At 41.1% G+C, this 19,364-nt stretch overlaps 1 protein-coding gene across 2 annotated transcripts in view; it reads left to right on the top strand.

Annotated features, from left to right (window-relative positions):
- Positions 1-19,364, top strand: part of LOC125459120 (E3 ubiquitin-protein ligase RMND5A) — a 51,269-nt gene that overhangs the window by 16,959 nt on the left and 14,946 nt on the right. Inside the window, exons 2-6 of one of the 2 annotated variants that reach the window (XM_059650220.1) lie at positions 454-596; positions 4,268-4,363; positions 6,642-6,776; positions 17,552-17,652; positions 18,707-18,873. In XM_059650220.1, the coding sequence (XP_059506203.1) occupies positions 454-596; positions 4,268-4,363; positions 6,642-6,776; positions 17,552-17,652; positions 18,707-18,873 (642 nt within the window). The remainder of the gene's footprint in view (positions 1-453; positions 597-4,267; positions 4,364-6,641; positions 6,777-17,551; positions 17,653-18,706; positions 18,874-19,364) is intronic. The other variant, XM_059650225.1, reaches the window with a different exon arrangement.

The following is a 19,364-nucleotide window of genomic DNA, read 5'->3' on the forward strand; positions in this document are numbered from 1 at the left end:
GAAGCATGGGCTAATCAGTGCCAAGCAATACTTGCACATTATTCAGGCAATACTGATTTCAAAAAAGAGAGCAAGTATAACCGTCAACTGTTGATATTCAACAGCATTAGCGTCATTAAATTCCCCACTGTCCATATCCTGGGGATGTTAACCAGAAGCATAAGTGGTCCAGTGACATGTGTAGGCCAGGTATTCTGTGATGCTGATGTCCATATCCAGAAAATTAATTTTCTTAAAATTGACTGAAGAGGCTTGCAATGTGTGTGTTAATTTGGATATAATTAAGCTTCTGTTATAAATTGCAATATTATTAGTAATATGAAGACGTCATCAGAGGCCAAAAGATAATGTATGATTTATAAGCAACAGTAAGTTATTAGTATAGGAATAAGGGCTGAACTATGCCTGTTTTTAAAGATTTAAATTCATGTGTTTTTTTTTATCTGGCATTAGGACAAGATGTTGAGTTGTCAGGGACCTTGTCGCTTGTTTTGTCTCAGTGTTGCAAAAGAATAAAGGACACAGTTCAAAAACTGGCTTCTGACCACAAGGACATTCACTGCAGCGTTTCACGAGTAGGTAAAGCCATTGACCGGGTAAGTTCAAAGCAGTTTCTGCTGACCCTGTGCAAAATTTTGTGCTTATGGGTTTGAGTTAGGCTAGTCCAATCGTAACATTGTGCATGTGACTTATTTGATATATTTTAATATTACCCCACTAGGAGATATTAGGCTTTAGGATACATTAATTCTGTCAACAATCAGGTGAAGTTTCTTATGTCACTGAACTTTTCTCCTGTGGAGCTTCTCTTTTGCCACACGGACACACACTTCCCACCTGTCCCACATCTTTGTCATCCATGTTACTCCTTCCCTGCCTTTAAAGACTTGATAAGATTCTTTTCAACTGTTCTTTCCCCTACAACTTTTTTTTCCTTCACAAAGGTCCCAGAACTCTACCTTGCCCTCGTGATGACACTATAAGCTCTCTTTCCAGCAAGTTTCAATCCACGTTACATTTCAATTGAAGAGTGCAGGGAAAAAGCTCAAATAGTTGTTCATGGTTTGAAATGCCTCATATAAGCAAGATTTGGCCCTTTTTTGTGTGCTATGGATGCAAGCAGCCAATTGTTTTGAAATATCTTCGTATATTTTCAAGATTCGGTCAACAAACCTCTAAACTTTCATCATCAAAATTCATGATTCATGTATAACCAGGAGTTTTTCTTTTGAATGTCAAGCCTGAACATTACTGAAAGGTTAATAGAAAGGAAAAATAGACTGCTTCATAGTATGTGATTTTAAATCTGCATTTACGATTGTACGATTTCATCTTTTTAGTGCTTGTCCACATAATTTGAAAAGCAGTTTTTAGATTGACCATTTTAATTGAATATTGAGTATTATTATTTCTTTATTAGATGTCACATTACTTCAAAATACAGTAGACTAAATATTAATTAAAACATTTTAAGGATCAAAAACATTGTTAATATACATTTGTGACATTAATCTATCGTTTATTTTAATGGGATGTAAATCTGTTTAAACTTGTTGAATTACTACTGTTGAAATAGCAAGCAGATACCATGTAAATTAATTAGGTGTTAATCCATTAATGTTGTAATTTGTGGGTTGGTATCATTCAGTTAAAGAATACTGTGCACTTATTAGCAATAAAATCTGGATGACAATCTGTTAACTCAACATAAGCAAATCAGAAAACAAAATGTCGTTTGTTTTAACTGTTTTAGTTTTAGCCTTTTGTTCTTTAACTGTAGGCTTGCCTAAGATGACAAAAATATTTATTCGGTAATATTTGCATTATCTAGCATGTTCTACGTTTGGATGGGGTCAGTAAATCCAAAATGCTGGTTAACCCACTAATGTATATGGTGACAGATATGAAATGAAGTCATGCTTTGATGATATGCTTCAGCAACTTGCAGAGGCTTGGAGCCCCTCTACCTTTGACGCTTTTCACTTCAAATATGGAAGGAAAAAATGCTCCCAACTACAGCCAGTTCTTCTACAATTCTTTAAAGCTGACCACATGGTATTCTATTTAGTAGTGATGCCTGACCATGCTCAAATTGCACAGATTAGGTGGTTGCAGCAGGCCTGGGTAAGGGTGATGGAGGACACCAAGAGTTGGGTAGGAGTGGAGATGATGGTGGGGGTGATGAAGGAGGCTGTAAAGGGAGAGAAAACAGTTTTAAACCTTCCAACAAAGAAATACTCAGCTGGCTGGGTCCAAGAAAACTTCAAGGTGCTCAGGGAATGAATTTCTTGGGAATGATTGAACGATGTCTAGTTTAGGACACTGTAAATTCAGGAGCTATAGACGTTGAAGAAAAAATAGAGAATTCTCTTCTAATAAGCACTGTCAATTGTTAAAAGTGTAACTGTAAGCTAGTGCTGTGGAAACGCATTAGCTGTGGCCTCGCCAGCCTGTAGAAGATGTATTTACAGTGGTGGCTTTTTGTGTAGAAATGTACAGCAGTTAATTTGAGAGAGAAAAAAACTTACGTAAAATTGTGCTTGTTATCTTGTTCCAATTTAATTACCATGTTCGACTAGAAATTAATGTTTTCTTTGTGGTTTTAATTTTAAATGAATTGATAAGTATTGAGGATATTGATGGATTATTCTAATTCTGCTTGTGTGAGAGTTCAAGTAACCAATTTGTCAATAGAGATACAAGGTATTGTTGCAGCATGGCAGCATTACCTAATAATGAGCTAGTGAGATTGGAAAAAGTAGTTGCCAAAAATAGGGTAATACCTTTCAGGGAAGTGTAAAGAGGAGTCCTCAACGATACTAATTTTCACCTCTGATGGTTGGACTGATAGCAGAGAATCTAGTTTGTGTGGTGCTAGGTAATGCAAATTTTATTGTATCTTAATTTGCCACAATATAAATAAGGAGCAGTTTGTTTTCTGGCTATAAGTTACAATGTTTTCTCTACAATTTTTCAGCACATACCTTTATCATTGGCTAATGAACATCATACTTTTTTCAGTTTAATTTTCCTTCCTTTCAAGACAGTCTAAGTTAAAATAGAGTCAGGACCACTGATCATTCTCTGCTACGTCATCCAGAATGCCATTTTCCAGCTTGATATTTAATGTCAATTAAATGCTTCACCTTGCACACCTTTGCAATCAAAATTAAGAGTGGATAACAAATGCTTACCTTGCCATTAGTGCTCACGTTTTATGATTTTTATTTCAAACACTGGGGAGGTGGGTATTGTAGAATTATTTTGGATAAGTGAAGTAAACTAATTGTGTAAGCGTGTTGGCAAGCTGGTGAATAATAGGAGAATGGCAGGGTTGGTGGGGGCATCTCAGTGTAGTCTTAATTCTGTGCTCACCTGACATCTATCTGCACCTCCAATCTGTGTCATTGGGCAATGATGAGCAATAGGGAAAGAAAAACAAATTGCTGGAGCAACTCAACGGGTCTGGCAGCATCTGTGGAGAGAAAGCAAATTCAGCATCTTGGGTCTAGTGATTCTTCTTTAGAACTGATCTCTCCACAGATTTGCCCACACCTGCTGAGTTTCTCCAGCAATTTCTGTTTTTCTTTCAGATTTCCAGCATCTGCAGTTCTTTGATTTTCATTTGAGTAATAGGAACGCTGGTTCAAATTTTGGTTGTCTTTTGTACAAATTGCTAACACTTGAGCTAACCTGGGCAATTTGTTTAGATTAACCTCTTATACCCTGTAAAATGGAAACATATTCAGATTTCCTTTTGGTACACAGTCCTAAACATCATTTTGCCACCAAAATTGAGTGACTGGTTAATGTTGCTTCTGTTAAGAGGTATAATAGTTTATGTCTTGCTGTACAAAGATGTTCAGCTCTTTTATTAGCAGGAGACTAAGAAACCACTGCTGATTTTTTTATTCACTTGTTCAAGAAAATGCAATATTTCCCAGTAGCTTAACTGACAAATTCAATTTGAACTGCTGGCTGTTCTGTTTTAGAGATGATCATTATCTGTCACCACCTGGAATGTACTATTATCTCTCCATTTCTGGGGTTCATTCTGAATAGTGGTGTAACAATGGTGGTCAGTGGTCCTGAAACACTATATTCCACAGAATTCATGTTCATAAAATATTTTCAAGTTTAAAAAAAAATTAGAATGTGTAAATTAAACTTTTTGGAAGAACTATGAATCTTTGTGATGACCCCCTCCCCAATTATGTAACCACTAAATACCCCATTTTGTCGATGTCTTCTGCTATATTTATTCTAGGTATTTCGGCATGTATCCCCATTCTTTATACTTACAGTAGATGCCAAATACTGCTCCTTTTATCCAAGAATGGGACAGAATTTTGCTACGAATCAGGTAACTTGGTTAATTTCTTCCCCCCACAATCAATTTTCATTTCTGTAGCGGTCTCCATAATACCTTGCTTTACCAATGTACCCTGTTTGGCATTTTATAACCTAGAATTGGACAATGCACTGCCACCATCTGACAATTCTAGCCTACTTCATTGTGTTGGCAGTTTTAATATGCCTTGATAGTCTTGAGGTGACAGGCGATGCTGGATGCCTTACCCAGTGTTACCATCATAATAGTTCACCTCGCAATTCTTGTAAGGAATTTCAGCACTGCTTTGCACTTTCCTGGGAATTCTGCACAAGGAGGGTTGTGAATGCAGTTAGTTAATATATATGCCTGTTTTATTTTTGTTTCCTTTTTTTGAGCTGCGACTCAGTTAGCAACACTGTCCTGTCTGATACATGAAATTCAGGGTGCAAGTCCTGCTCTGGGACCTGAGCACAAAAATCAAGGCAGACATTTCAGTGCAGTGCTGAAGGAGTGTTGCACTGTCTGGAGTGAGGTCCTTCAAAAGAGATGTTGAATTGAGGGCCTAGCTGTCTACTTGGGTGGATGTAAAAGATCCCATAGTATCATTTTGACGCAGAGCAGGAGATACCTCTGGTGTCCAAGCTAATATTGTTCCCTCAATCCATTGCAAAAATAGATTACCTAGTCATTATCATGCTGCTGTTTCTGGGACTTTGCTGTGCACCAATTAGCTGCTGTTTTGTACGTTGCAACAGTGACTACACTTAGAGTATTTCCTTGGCTATGAAGTACTTATGATTTGCTGAGTCAAAATCCTAGAACTCCTTAACAGCCCAAGGACTGCAGCAGATTAAGAAGGCCTCTTCACCTTCTGCAGAACAGTTGGGGATGGACAATAAATGCTGGCCTGGCCAGTGATGCCCACATTCCGTGAATGAATGAGCAAAAATACTTATAAACAAAGTTTTACAGCTCATGAAATAAAAGAGAGAGATAATAGCAACATGATTACTAAATTAACTGAGCAACAGAAAATAGAACTGTTTTAATGGATACTTCTCAGGCCAGAGAAATGTTTGTAGCGGAGATCCCCAAGATCAATGTTGGAATCTTTGCTTTCCCAATATAAATGATCTAGACCCCAGTGCATAATTTCATATTGGAGAATGCTAGAGAAATATCAATAGGACTGGCAGCATTTATTGCGAGGAAAAACAGTTAACATTTCAACTCCAATATTACTTGGAACATGTAGACCAGACCAGGATGTTAGTGGGCCAAATAGGCTTTTATGATGCTCAACATTAGTTTAATATTCATCATAAATCCTTTCATTCTAGATTTGTTTAATGCAAATTCTACCATCTTGGCCTGGGTCACTGAATGATTACCACTTTGCCCCCCTTTCTTTGTAATCTCCTTGAGCCCCTCTCCCTAAAATTGCCTTATTTGACCATCCTGATGACGCATGCTTTGCAATCATTCACAAAGTGTTCTCCAGTATCTAAATTGCTCTCCAATGTCTAGTAATTTAAAAAAAAACCAAAGAACTGTAGATGCTGGACATCTGAAATGAAAGCAGAAATTGCTGGCAAAATTCAGCAGGTCTGGCAGCATCTGTGGACAGAAAGCAGTATTAACATTTCAGGGTTCTTCAACTGGAGCTCTGCTGCACCTGTCCTTGCACCAAGTCCCATTCATCCATCACTCTTATGTTCTCAGACTGTCATTAGCTTCTAGCCTTGATTTTAAAATTTTTATCTTGGTTATTGTATTCACTGAATGTCTTTTCCACTATCTCTGTAATCTCCTTTAGCAATACAACCTTCAAAGATATGGCTGTCCTCTGATTACTGGCTCTAGAACCAAATGATTTTAATTGAGTCCCTCTCGTGAGCAGTGTCTTCAGATACCAGGGCTCTAAGCTCTGAAATTTCTTCCCTAAGCCCCTTAATACCTCTACCTCTGATTTCTCCTCTATAATACTTATTAAAACCTCTGCTTTAACCAGATTGTTGGTAATTTGCCCTAATGTTTCATGTGGTTCTGTGATATTTTGTTTGATAATGTTTGTGTGAAGTACTTTGTTTTTCAGTAATTGAAGGTACAAAATGCATAGGAATTATTATTTGAAGATGTAATGATATAGGAAGGAATATCTGTAGTTTCATTTTTGCTGGTGTATTATCATGCTTCATTTTAGGTCTGTGTTCAAATGACTATTAGTATTTGTGCAGTTAAATAAATGGATTTACTCCTTGTTTCTTTATTATTGTTAAATGTCAATATTCCCATTTGCACTTTAAAGAATTTTGATGCAGACATCAATGGTGTGGCAATAGATGGATGCTGGCAAACTGATAGCCAACGACTCCTAAGCGAGGTGATGGTGGAACACTTCTTCCGACAAGGAATGCTGGATGTGGCAGAAGAACTCTGTCAGGTAAAGTGATGGGTTCTGTGGTAGATTGTATTCTCTACCATTGGTAATTCCTCAGCCTTATCTAAATTGCTTGTCTGAAATTGACAGTGTATTTCAGAATAGATTATTTTTATCATACAAATGCAGCTAATTCTTTATGCATCACTACATAGAACAGTACAGCACAGTACAGGCCCTTTGGCCCACGATGTTGTGCCAAACTTTTAAACTAATCCTAAGGTCTATCTAACCTCCGCCGCTACCTTATACTATCATCCATATGCCTACCTAATAGCCGCTTAAATGCTCCTAATGAGGCCAACTCCACTACCCTCTTCCGCAATGCATTCCATGCCCCGAACCTACCTCTGACGTATCTCCTATATCTACCTCCACTCACTTTAAAACTGTGCCCCCTTGTAATAGCTACCTTCTCCCCAGGAAAAGTTTCAGGCTGTCTACTCTATCTATACCTCCTGATCATGTTGTAAACCTCTATCAAGTCCCCTCTCATCCTTCGTCGTTCTAAAGAGAAAAGCCCTATCTCTCCCAACCGTTCCTCGTAAGACCTGCCCTCCATTCCAGGCAACAACCTGGTAAATCTCCTCTGCACCTTTTCCATCGCTTCCAATTCTTTCCTGAAATGAGGCGACCAGAACCGGACACAATACTCCAGATGTGGCCGAACCAGACTCTTGTGTAGCTGGAGCATAACTTCATGGCTCCTGAACTCAATCCCTCTATTAATGAAAGCTAACACACCATACACCTTCTTAACAACTCTATCCACCTGGTAGCAGCTTTCAGGGAACTGTGGACATGAACCCCATGATCCCTCTGCTCCTTCACCCTGCTGAGAATCTTTCCGTTAACCCTGTATTCGGCTTTCAAGTTTTTCCTCCTAAAGTGAATCACCTCACACTTTTCAAGGTTAAACTCCATCTGCCACTACTTAGCCCAGCTCTGCATCCTATCAATGTTCCTTTGTAACCCAAACAGCCCTCTGCACTGTACACAATTGACCACCTTTGTATCCACCCTGTAATTGTTTGCTGCCCCTCCCTTACAGCCTTTTTATAACTCTTTCCTTCTGTTAGTAAGAACATTGAATGAGGCATATTTACAATTAGTATTTCTTGTACTATTTAGGGCATTTCACTAACTTTATAGATTTTGACACGTAGTTGCTGTTGCAGTGCTTGCTGCCATTGCATTTTATACATATTGCACCACAATAGGAGGTGTACACTTCAGTGTTTTGTCTTCCAGGGCACAATTTAGAAACTGCACTGTTACCTACTGTCTGCCTATTGATATCTGTCTTAAACATTTGGTATATCTTCTGGCTTATTTTGAGCAATACTGCTGGTGGCGTAGTAATTAAAGTCAAGGCTACCTGCCATTGTGTGATGAATACCGCATCAAAATGTTTGCTTATGTTTAGCACTGATGGATGAATAGCATATATTGTCACTGCCTGAAAAAAGGTACACATTGATTAGAATCGATACAGGAAAGGACAGAAAACTAATTCATGTATAGGATATTGGTTATGAAAAAAAAGTAGAGAAATCTGAATTTTATGGTTTTGAAGAAAGTGGTTAAGCTTGAAGCCTTTTTTCTCATTCATTTATGGGACGTGAACATTGCTGACTGGCCAACATTTATTGCCCATTCTTAGCTGCTTTTGAGAAAGTGGTGGTGAGCTGCATTAGAACATAGAACATAGAAAAGTACAGCACAGTACAGGCCCTTTGGCCCACAATGTTGTGCCGTGGAATAATCCTAATCCAAAAATAAAATAACCTAACCTACATTCCCTTCAATTCACTGCTGTCCATGTGCATGTCCAGCAGTCGCTTAAATGTCACTAATGACTCTGCTTCCACGACTACCACTGATAAACTATTCCATGCACTCACAACTCTCTGGGTGAAGAACCTCCCTCTGACGTCTCCTCTATATCTTCCTCGTAACACCTTTAAAACTATGACCCCTCATGGCAGTCAATCCTGCCCTGGGGAAAAGTCTCTGGCTAGAAAAGTATTCTTGAACAATTGCAGTCCATATGTTTTCGGGCATTGTGGGAAGCTCTTAAGAGGGAATTCCAGGATTTTGACCCAGTGTCAATGAAGGAAAGAAAATTATATTTCCAAATCAGATGGTGGGTGGCTCAGATGGGAACTTGCGGGTAGAGGCATTCCCATATATCTGCTGCCCTTGCCCATCAAGATGGAAGAGGTTGAAAGTTTCGAAGACACTGTCTAACGATCTTTACTGAATTTCTTTAATGCATCTTGTAGCTAGTATCAGCAATATGGACTGAGTGTTAATGGGGGAGGAGGTGGTTGCAAGTGGTGCTAATCAAGGGGCCTGATTTGTCCTGGATCGTGTCAAGTTTGTTTGAGTTTTGTTGGAACATGGAACATAGAACGCAGAACATTACAGCGCAGTACAGGCCCTTTGACCCTCGATGTTGCGCCAATCTGTGAAACCAATCTGAAGCCCATCTAACCTACACTATTCAATTATCATCCATATGTTTATTCATTGACAATTTAAATGCCCTTAAAGTTGATGAGTCTACTACTGTTGCAGGCAGGGCGTTCCACGCCTTTACGATTCTCTGAGTAAAGAACCTACCTCTGACATCTGTCCTATATCTATCACTCCTCAATTTAAAGCTATGTCCCCTCATGTTAGCCATCACTATCCAAGGAAAAAGGCTCTCACTCTCCAACCTATGTAATTCTCTGATCATTTTGTATATCTCTATTAACCTTCTTCTGTCTAACGAAGCAGCCTCAAGTCCCTCAGCCTTTACTCATAAGACCGTCCCTCCATACCAGGCAACATCCTGGTATATCTCCTCTGCAACCAATACTTCTACATCCTTCCAGTAATGCAGCAACCAGAACTGTACACAATACTCCAAGTGCAGCCGCACCAGAGATCTGTGCAACTGCAGCATGACCTCATGCCTCCGAAATTCAATCCCTCTACCAATAAAACCTAACACACCATATGCCTTCTTAACAACCCTATAGACCTGGCTGGCAACTTTCAGGGATCTATGCACATGGACACCGAGATCTGTCTGCTCATCCCCACTACCAAGAATCTTTCCATTAGCCCAGTACTCTGCATTCCTGTTACTTCCAAAGTGAATCATCTCACACTTTTCTGCATTAAACTCCATTTGCCGCCTCTCAGCCGAGCTCTGCAGCTTAACTATGTCCCTCCGTAACCTGCAGCATCCTTCTGCACTATCTACAACTTCATCGACTTTAGTGTCATCCGCATATATACCAATCCATCCTTCTACATCCTCATTCAGGTCATGTATAAAAATGACAAACAACATTGGCCCCAAAACAGATCCTTGTGGCACACCACTAGTAACTAAACTCCAGGATGAACATTTCCCATCAACCACCACCCTCTGTCTTCTTACAGCTAGCCAATTTCTGATCCAGACCGCTAGATCACCCTCAATCCCATGCCTCCATATTTTCTACAATAGCTTACCGTGGGGAACTTTATCAAACGCTTTACTAAAATCCGTATGCACCACATCAACCGCTTTACCCTCATCCATCTGTTTGGTTACCTTCTCAAAGAACTCAGTAAGGTTTGTGAGGTATGACCTACCCTTCACAAAACTGTGTTGACTACCCCTAATCAAATTATTCCTTTCTAGATGTTTATAAATCCTATCCCTTATAATCCTCTGCAACACTTTATCCACAACCAAAGTAAGGCTCACTGGTCTATAACTACCAGGGTTGTCTCTACTCCCGTTTCTGAAGAAGGGGACAACATTTGCTATCCTTCAGTCTTCTGGCACTATTCCTGAGCATAATGACGACATAAAGATCAAAGCCAAAGGCTCTGCAATGTCCTCCTAAGCTTCCCAGAGAATCCTAGGATAAATCCCATCTGGCCCAGGGGACTTATCTAGTTTCACACTTTCCAGAATTGCTAACATCTCCTCCTTATGAATCTCAATCCTGTCTAGTCTAATAGCCTGTATCTCAGTATTCTCCTCGACAGCATTGTCTTTTTCCTGTGTGAATACTGATGAAAAATATTCATTTAGCACCTCTCCTATCTCTTTGGACTCCACCCTTGCAGGCAAATGGGAAGTTTTCCATCACGCCCCTGACTTGAGCCTTACAGATGGTGGACAGCTTTTGGGAAATCAGGAGATAAGTTACTCTCTGCAGTGTTCCTAGCCTCTGACCTGCTATTATAGCTACTACATTTATATGGTGAGTCCAGTTGAGTATCTAGTCAATACTGACTGCCAGGAATTTGAGTGAGGGGGATTCAATAATGGTTATGCTGTTGAATGTCAAGGGGCAGTGGGTAGATCATCTCTTGTTAGAGTTGAATGTTGGTGCCATATAAATCCTCGGCAATGTTACTTTCCACTCGTCAGCTGGTGGACTACTTCAATATCTGAGGAGTCGCGAATGATACTGAGCATTGTGCAATCATCAGTGAACACCCCAATTCTGATCTTATGATGGAAGGAAGGTCATTGATGAAGCAGCTGAAGATGGTTGAACCTATCACACTACCGTGAGGAACTTATGCAGAAATGTCCTGAGGTTGAGATAATTGACCTCCTGTAACCATGACCATCTGTGTGCCAGGTATGACTGTAGTCAGCTGTGAGCTTGCCCCTTGATGCCCAATGATTCTTGTTTTGCTAGGTATCCTTAATGGCGCATTTGGTAAAATGCAATCTTACTATCAAAGGCTGTCACTCTTAACACATCTCTGGAATTCAGCACTTTTGTCCATGTTTCAACCAAGGCTATAATGAGGTCAGGAGCTGAGTGGCCCTGGCAAACCCCAAAATGGCATCAGTAAGCAGGTTGTTGATAAGCAATTACTGTTTGGTAGCACTGTTGATAATGTCTTCATCAATTTACCAATGATTGAGAGTAGATTGAAGGGGAAGCAATTGGCCGGTTGGATGTGTCATGCTTTTCGTGTACAGGATATGCCTGGGAAATATCTATATCATCAGATAGGAAGATGGTTGTGGTTATTGAAGGTCAATCATCTCAGCTCCAGTACATCTCTGCAGGAGTTCCTCAGCGTAGTGTCCTAGGCCCAACTATCTTAAGCTGTTTCATTTAATGACTTTCCCTCCTCCGTAAGACCAGAAGTGGGATGTTTGCCAAAGATTGTGCAATGCTCAGCACCATTCGTGACTCCTCAGATATTGAAGCAGTCCATGTTCAAATGGAACAAGATCTGGACAATATCCAGGTTTGGGCTGACGAGTGGCAAGTGACATTTGTGCCACACAAATCCCAAGCTATGACCATCACCAATAAGAGACAATATAACCACTATCCCTTGACATTCAATGGTGTTACCATCACTAAATCCCCCACTATCAACATCCTGGGGTTATCATTGACAGTAGCACAACTAGACTCGCCACATAAACATTGGCTACAAGAAAAGGCCAGAAGCTCGGAATACTGGGGTGAGTAACACACCTCCTGACTCCTCAAAGCCTGACCACCATGTACAAGGCACAAGTCAGAGGTGCGATAGAATACCCCCCACTTGCCTGGATGAGTGCAGCCCCAACAACACTCAAAGCTTGACATCATCTAGGACAAAGCAGCCCGCTTAATTGGCACGATGTCTACAAGCATCCAGTCCCTCCTCCACCAACATTTTAATATATATATACACTGCTACTGTCTACAAGATGCAGTGCAGAAATTCACCAAAGATCCTCAGACAGCACCTTCCAAACCCACAGCCACTTCCATCTAGAAGGTCAAGGGCAGCAGACATATGGAAACACAATTGCCTCCAAGTTCCCCTTCAAGCCACTCACCATCCTGACTTGGAAATATGTCACCGTTTCTTCACTGTCGCTGGTTCAATATCTGGATTTTCCTCCCTAAAAGCATTGTGGGTCAACCTATGGTAGGAGGACCACAGCAGTTCAAGAGGGCAGCTCACCACCACCTTCTCAAGGGCCACTAGTGATGGGCAAGAAATGCTGGCCAGCCAGCAATGCCCACGTCCCACATCCCACAGATGTGTGGAAAAGAAAAAGAACATCTATATAGTCGGTTAGATGTCAGTGTTGTAACTTTACTGGAAGAGCTTGGCTGGTGTAGAGGCATGTTCTGGAGCAAAAGTCTTCACTATTGCTGGAATGTTGTCAGACCCCATAGCCTTTGCAGTAACCAGTGCCTCTCACTGTTGCTTGATACCACATGACATAAATCAAATTGGCTGAATACTGCCATCTGTGATGCTGGGGACCAGTGGAGAACACCAGGGTGGATCATCTGTTTGGCACTTCTGGCTGAAGATTGCTGCTAATGCTTTAGCCTTATTTTTCACACTGCTGTTGTGAGTTCTTCCATCATTAAGGATGGGGATATTTGTGGAGATTCATTCGCCAGTGAGCTATTTAATTGTTTACCACCATTTGTGGCTGGTAAGACTGCAGAGCTTAGATCTGAGATAGTAAAGTGTGAAGCTGGATGAACACAGCAGGCCAAGCAGCATCTCAGGAGCACAAAAGTTGACGTTTCGGGCCTAGACCCTTCATCAGAGCGAGCTTAGATCTGATCCATTGTTTGTGGGATCGCTGGCCTCTGCCTGTCATTTGCTACTCATGGTGTTTGGCATGGCTCACCAGAGGGCAGCGACGATGCTGATTGGCGGTCAGGGTGAAGATTTGTATCAGTGCAGTCAACACTACCAAATGGGTTTGTAGAGGAAGTGTTGTCGAGGAACAGTTGTTGTGGTCCACGTCTGAACAAACAACATAGGCAAGACTAGGAAAGAGGACGTGTTCAGGGATTATCAGGAACTAGGAACAAAATTAAAGAGCAGGCCCTCAAAGGTTATAATCTCCAGATAACAGCCCGAGCTAAGCACAAATAGGCATTGGGGCATGAGAATAAGGGAAGTAAACATGTGGCTAAAGGAGTGGTGCGGGAAAGAGGGGTTCCTTTTCATGGGACACTGGCATCAGAACTGGAACAGCAGTGATTTGTACTGCTGGGACAGGTTCCACCTGAGCTGAGCTGGGACCAGTGTTCTAGTGAAAAGGATAAATAGGCTGGTCAGCCAATAGGCTGACATTGATCTACAAAGTGGTGGGAGAGGGTTAAAACTTGCCTCAGTGGGGAAAAAAGCAACAGGCTAACGTCTGTAGGTAAATTCCACTATATGGAAAAATATGAAAATAATGACGGGAAAAGGAGTCTCCAGCAAAGATACAAATAGGACAGAGTATTTGGAAGGGGCTAAGAATCAAACTTCAAGCACAGTGGATAAACGAGTGACAGTGAGAAAAGAGGCGATTATTATAGATTTGAAAGGTGTTATATCTGAATGCATGCAGTATAAGAAAGAAGGTAAATGAGTTTGTGGCGCAGATCGAAATTGGGAGATATGACTTGTTGGGCATTACAGTGTCATGGCAGCAAGGGGACCAGGATTGGGAGCTAAATATCCAAGGATACACACCTTATCAAAAAGATAGGCAGGTGGGCGGAGGGGATGGGGTTGCCTTATTAGTAAGAAATGAAGTAAGGTCAGATGGTGATCTGTGTGGGTAGGGCTGAGGAACTACAGAGCTTTTTAAAAAAAAAAGCCATGGTCTGAAATTATGCACAGGCCTCAACTGTAGTCAGGAGCTGGAGCGCAAAATATACCTGGAGATAGAAAAGACGTGTAAGAATGGCAAAGTTACGGTGATCATGGGGGATTTCATTATGTAGGTGGACTGGGAAAATCAGGTTGGTAATGGATTGCAAGGAAAGGAATTTGTGGAATGTCTACAAGATGGCTTTTTGGAGCAGCTTGTGGTGGAGCCCAGTAGGCAATAGGCAATGCTGGATTTAGTGCTGTGCAATGAGGCAGACTTGATAAGGGACACTAAGGAGGCAGTGATCATAATATAATTTACTTTGCAATTTGAGTGGGAGAACATAGAATCAGAGTAATGGTATAATAGCCAAATAAAGGCAACTACAGAGGCATGAGGAAGGAGCTGGGCAGAGTTGATTGGGAGAGAAGCCTAGCAGAAAAGACAGTGGAACAGGAATGGTGGGAGTTACTGAAAGTAATTCAGGAGACACAGCAAAAATTCATCCCTTGGAAAATGAAGCATGTTACAGGGACGATGAGGCACCCATGGCTGACTAGGGAAGTCAGGGATAGCAAAAGTGACAGAAAAAGCATATAATGTGACGAAGGGCAGTGGGAAACCAGAGAATTGGGAAGCTTACAAACACTGACAAGAGGGCAACAAAAAAGCGATTGAGAGGGAGAAGATTAAATATGAGGATAAGCTAGTCAGTAATATAAAGGAGAACTGTAAGAGTTTCTTTGGATATATAAAGGCCAAAAGAAGGGCAAAAATAGGTATTGGGCCTCTGGAAAATGAAGCTAGAGTGATAGTAGTGGGAACAAGGGCTGAGGAATTGAATAATTACTTTGCATCAGTTTTCACAGTGGAAGACATGAGTAATATCTCAAAAATTCAAGAGTGTCAGGTGGCAGAACTGAGTATGGTGGCCATCAGGTACTAGAAAAACTGAATGGCCTGAAGGTGGATAAATCACTAGGACCAGATGAACTACACCCCAGAGTTTTTAAGGATATAGCTGAAGAAAAAGTGGAGGCATTACAGTTGGTCTTTCAGGAATCGCTAGAGTCAGGGAGGATCCCAGAGGACTGGAAAATCGCTAACATGACACCCCTGCTTAACAAGGGAGTAAGGCAAAAAACAATTTTCTAAATGGGGAGAAAATTCAGAAGCCTGAAGTGCAAAGAAATTTAGGAGTTCTAGTCCAGGATTCTCTCGAGGTAAACGTAACAGTTGAGTCAGCAGTTAGTTAGGCAAATGCAACTTTGGCATTTGTTTTGAGAGGACTTGAATATAAAAGTAGCGATGCACTTCTGAGGCTCTATAGGGCTCTGGTCAGGCCACATTTGGAGTATCGTGCACAGTTTTGGGGCCCTATGTCGTGGGAAAGATGTACTGGCCCTGGAGCGGTTCATGAGAATGGTCCCCGGAATGAAAAATACAACACATGAGGAATGTTTGAGGACTCTCGATCAATACTCGATGGAGTTTAGAAGGATGAGGGGGAATCTAATTGAAACTTACAGAATGCTGAATGGCCTGGACAGAGTGGATGTTGGGAAGATGTTTCCATTGGTAGGAGAGACTATGACCCAAGGCCACAGCCTTCGAGTAGATTAGGTTAGATTACCTACAGTGTGGAAACAGGCCCTTCGGCGTAACAAGTCCGCACTGCCCCTTGAAGAATCCCACCCAGATCCTTCCCTACTGTACCCCACACACCCCTGAACACCACGGGCAATTTAGTGTAGCCAATCCACCCAGCCTGCACATCTTTGGACTGTGGGAGGAAACTGGAGCACCTGGAGGAAACCCGCACAGACACCGGGAGAATGTGCAAACTCCACACAGACAGTCGCCCGAGGCTGGAATTGAACCCGGGTCCCTGCTGCTGTGAGGCTGTAGTGCTAAGCACTGAGCTACCGTGAGCTTTTAGAACGGAGATAAGGAGCAACTTCTTCAGCCAGAGAGGGGTGAACCTATGGAATTCACTGCCACAGAAGGCTGTGGAAGCCAGGTCATTGAGTTTATTTAAGTTGGTGATAGTTAGGTTCTTGATTGTCAAGGGGTTCAGGGTTAGGGGACAATGGGCTTGAGAAACTTAGCCATGATTGAATAGTGGAGCAGGCTCGATGGGCTGAATGGGCTAATTTCTGCTCCTATGTCTTATGGCCCTGTTTGGTGGCTTCACCAGGTTGATGCCTCATTTTCAGGTACGTCCAGTCCTGCGGCTAGCATGCCTTTCCACACTGTCCTTTGACCCAGTGTTCCCTGATCCCCTGGCTTGATGATAGTGATTAAGTGGGAGACATGCCAGACATGTGTTTTTTGGAGCAGTAGTAATCCACTTGGCCCTCCTCAGGCCTGCTCTGCCGTATAATATGAACATATTTGGTGTATTCCTATCTAACCTGATCACTTTTCACCCTCTTTGCTTTACCGAGAATCTATCCACCACAGTGCTAAGATTTTAAGAGTCTTGTTCTACCACCTTTTGAGGAGCAGAGTTTCATAGACTCACAGCCCTCTGAGAGAAGAAAGTTCTCAGCATCTCTTGTCTTAGACTTATGACCTCTTATTTCTTTATTCTTATACTCCAATTTATAATAACGACATTTGGCATAGTAAATCTCACCACCATGTCTAACCTGACTAACCGATAGAGTAATTTAAATCAGCTCATGTAGTTTGTTTTGGTCGGAATTAATTATATTTTGAGATGCATTTCTTTTCTGTTCATTGAATGATGGTCTCACTAGCCAGATCAGCATTAATAGCCTATCCCAAATTTCCCAGAGGGCAGTTTGAGTCAGCTATGCATCTGGCGTTGCATATAGACCAGACCAAGGTAGATTTCCTTCCCTATTAGACAATAGTGAACTAGATGGGTTTTAATGACGATCAACAGTGATTTCAGGGTTGCCAGTAGGCCATCTCTTTATTCTAGGTATTTTATTGAATTCACGCTTGACCATCTGCCAACATGTAATTTGAAGCAGTGTCCACAGAGCATTAGCCTAGGGTTCTGGATTGCTAATGACATTAACACTACACCACTACCTTCCCTTTCTGGGCAGTAAGTGGTTTGGTTGTCTCTTATCCAGAATGAATGCTCCTAATATAAATGTTATACCTATTTGTCCAATAGGAAGCTGGCTTGTGTATAGAGGGAAACCAAAAGGAACCTTTTGTAGAACTCAATCGAATCTTGGAGGCGCTCAGAGTAAGAGATCTAAGGCCTGCACTGGAGTAAGTCACAATTTTTAAAAAATTATGCAGTTTTTTTAATTTTGCCTGATCAAAATTTGTCAGATCAGACACAAAAACATTTCAGAATTGGCTGTTTTCTTCTTTGCAAAGGCCTGAACTCCTAGTATATGGTAATATATTAAAACAAAGAACTGTGAATGCTGGAGAACGGAAACACACACAGAAATTTCTGGGGTGACTTAGCAGCCCTGGTAGCATTTGTGAAAAGAAAACAGTTAACATTCCGAAGAAGGGTCACTATACTCAAAAAGTTGACTGTGTTTTCTCTCCACAAATGCGACCAGATTTGTTAAACTCCTTCAGCATTTTCTGTTTTTACCCTAGAAAATGGCATTGTCTGACTACTATTATGGTATCAAATCATATCTTCATTGTCAATCTTTGCTATCAGTCATGCAACTCATAGAATCATACGGTACAGATGAGGCTGTTTGGCCCAGTAAGTCTGTGCTGCCAAAAATTTACAGTTATTGAGTAATACAGAAGCAAAATACTTCTGCGCTGAAAACCTTGAATAAAAGCAGAAAGTAGAAATACACAGTAGGTCAGGAAGCATCTGTGTAAGAGAAGTGTAGTTAGTGTTTGAGGTTACCGCCTGATGAAAGATCAGTAATCAAAATATTAATTCTGCCTTCTGTCTCCACAGGTGCTGCCTGACTTGCTGACATTTCCAGCATTTTCTGTTTTTGATAGGTCCTGAAAGTGTCCTCCTTCAAAAACGTACATTTTTCTTCAAAAATGAAATCCAACGTTACTGAAATTTGAAAGAATGGTGGAAAACATTGAGATTTTTTAGTTGTTTGGAGTTCTGTGCGCATAAATTTTGCAAGAGTTTGGAAGTTGCATGGGCACTATTACTGGCTTTTAATATTCCATATTTAGGTTCTCTGTCAGCTGTAGTGGGATTTGTACAAATGTATGAATAGTTACTCTAGGCAGCTGGTCAGGAATCCAGTAGCATAGCCACTATATTATGATTTTTTTGGTTTGTAGGGTTTCCTGTAACATGTTTGTAAATTGATTTTCCTTCAAGATGGGCAGTTGCAAACCGAGAGATGTTGATGGCACAGAACAGCTCCCTAGAATTCAAACTACACAGATTATATTTTATAAGCCTGTTAATGGGAGGTACAGAGAATCAGAGGGAAGCACTTCAGTATGCCAAGAACTTTCAGCCTTTTGCATTAAATCACCAGAAGGGTAAGCTACATTTTGGCTTGAAAATTTATATTGTGAGAATGCATGTTTTATGATGTGTTATGATAATACATTTTCTGTTAGATTTTCTCTCTTCCTCTCCTGTAAACAATTCCACAGATGTCACTTGTGATCAATTCTTCACCCAAGCTAACATTATTCAATTACAACATGCAATCATACATGGTGCCTTAACAAAGTAAAATTCTCTGAGGGACTTCACAGGCATGTTAACAGTTAAAACTTGACACCATGATGGCTTGGAAATATTAGAGCAGGTGTCTAAAAATTTGGTCACTGTGGTAGCTTTTGAGGGTGGAATAGAGGAGTGGGGAAAATGAGGGAAGGAATTCCAGTGTCGGTGCGGGGGGCTGGGCTTGGTCACTGAAAGCATAGTTCATCTGTCAATTGGAATTCAGAGTGCACAAGAGGATAGCATTATTGAAATGTAGAACTCTTAGAAGGTTGTAGAACTGAAGGACATTGTAGAAGTA

This window comes from Stegostoma tigrinum, chromosome 1 (genome assembly GCF_030684315.1).
Source record: "Stegostoma tigrinum isolate sSteTig4 chromosome 1, sSteTig4.hap1, whole genome shotgun sequence".
Taxonomy (NCBI): domain Eukaryota; kingdom Metazoa; phylum Chordata; class Chondrichthyes; order Orectolobiformes; family Stegostomatidae; genus Stegostoma; species Stegostoma tigrinum.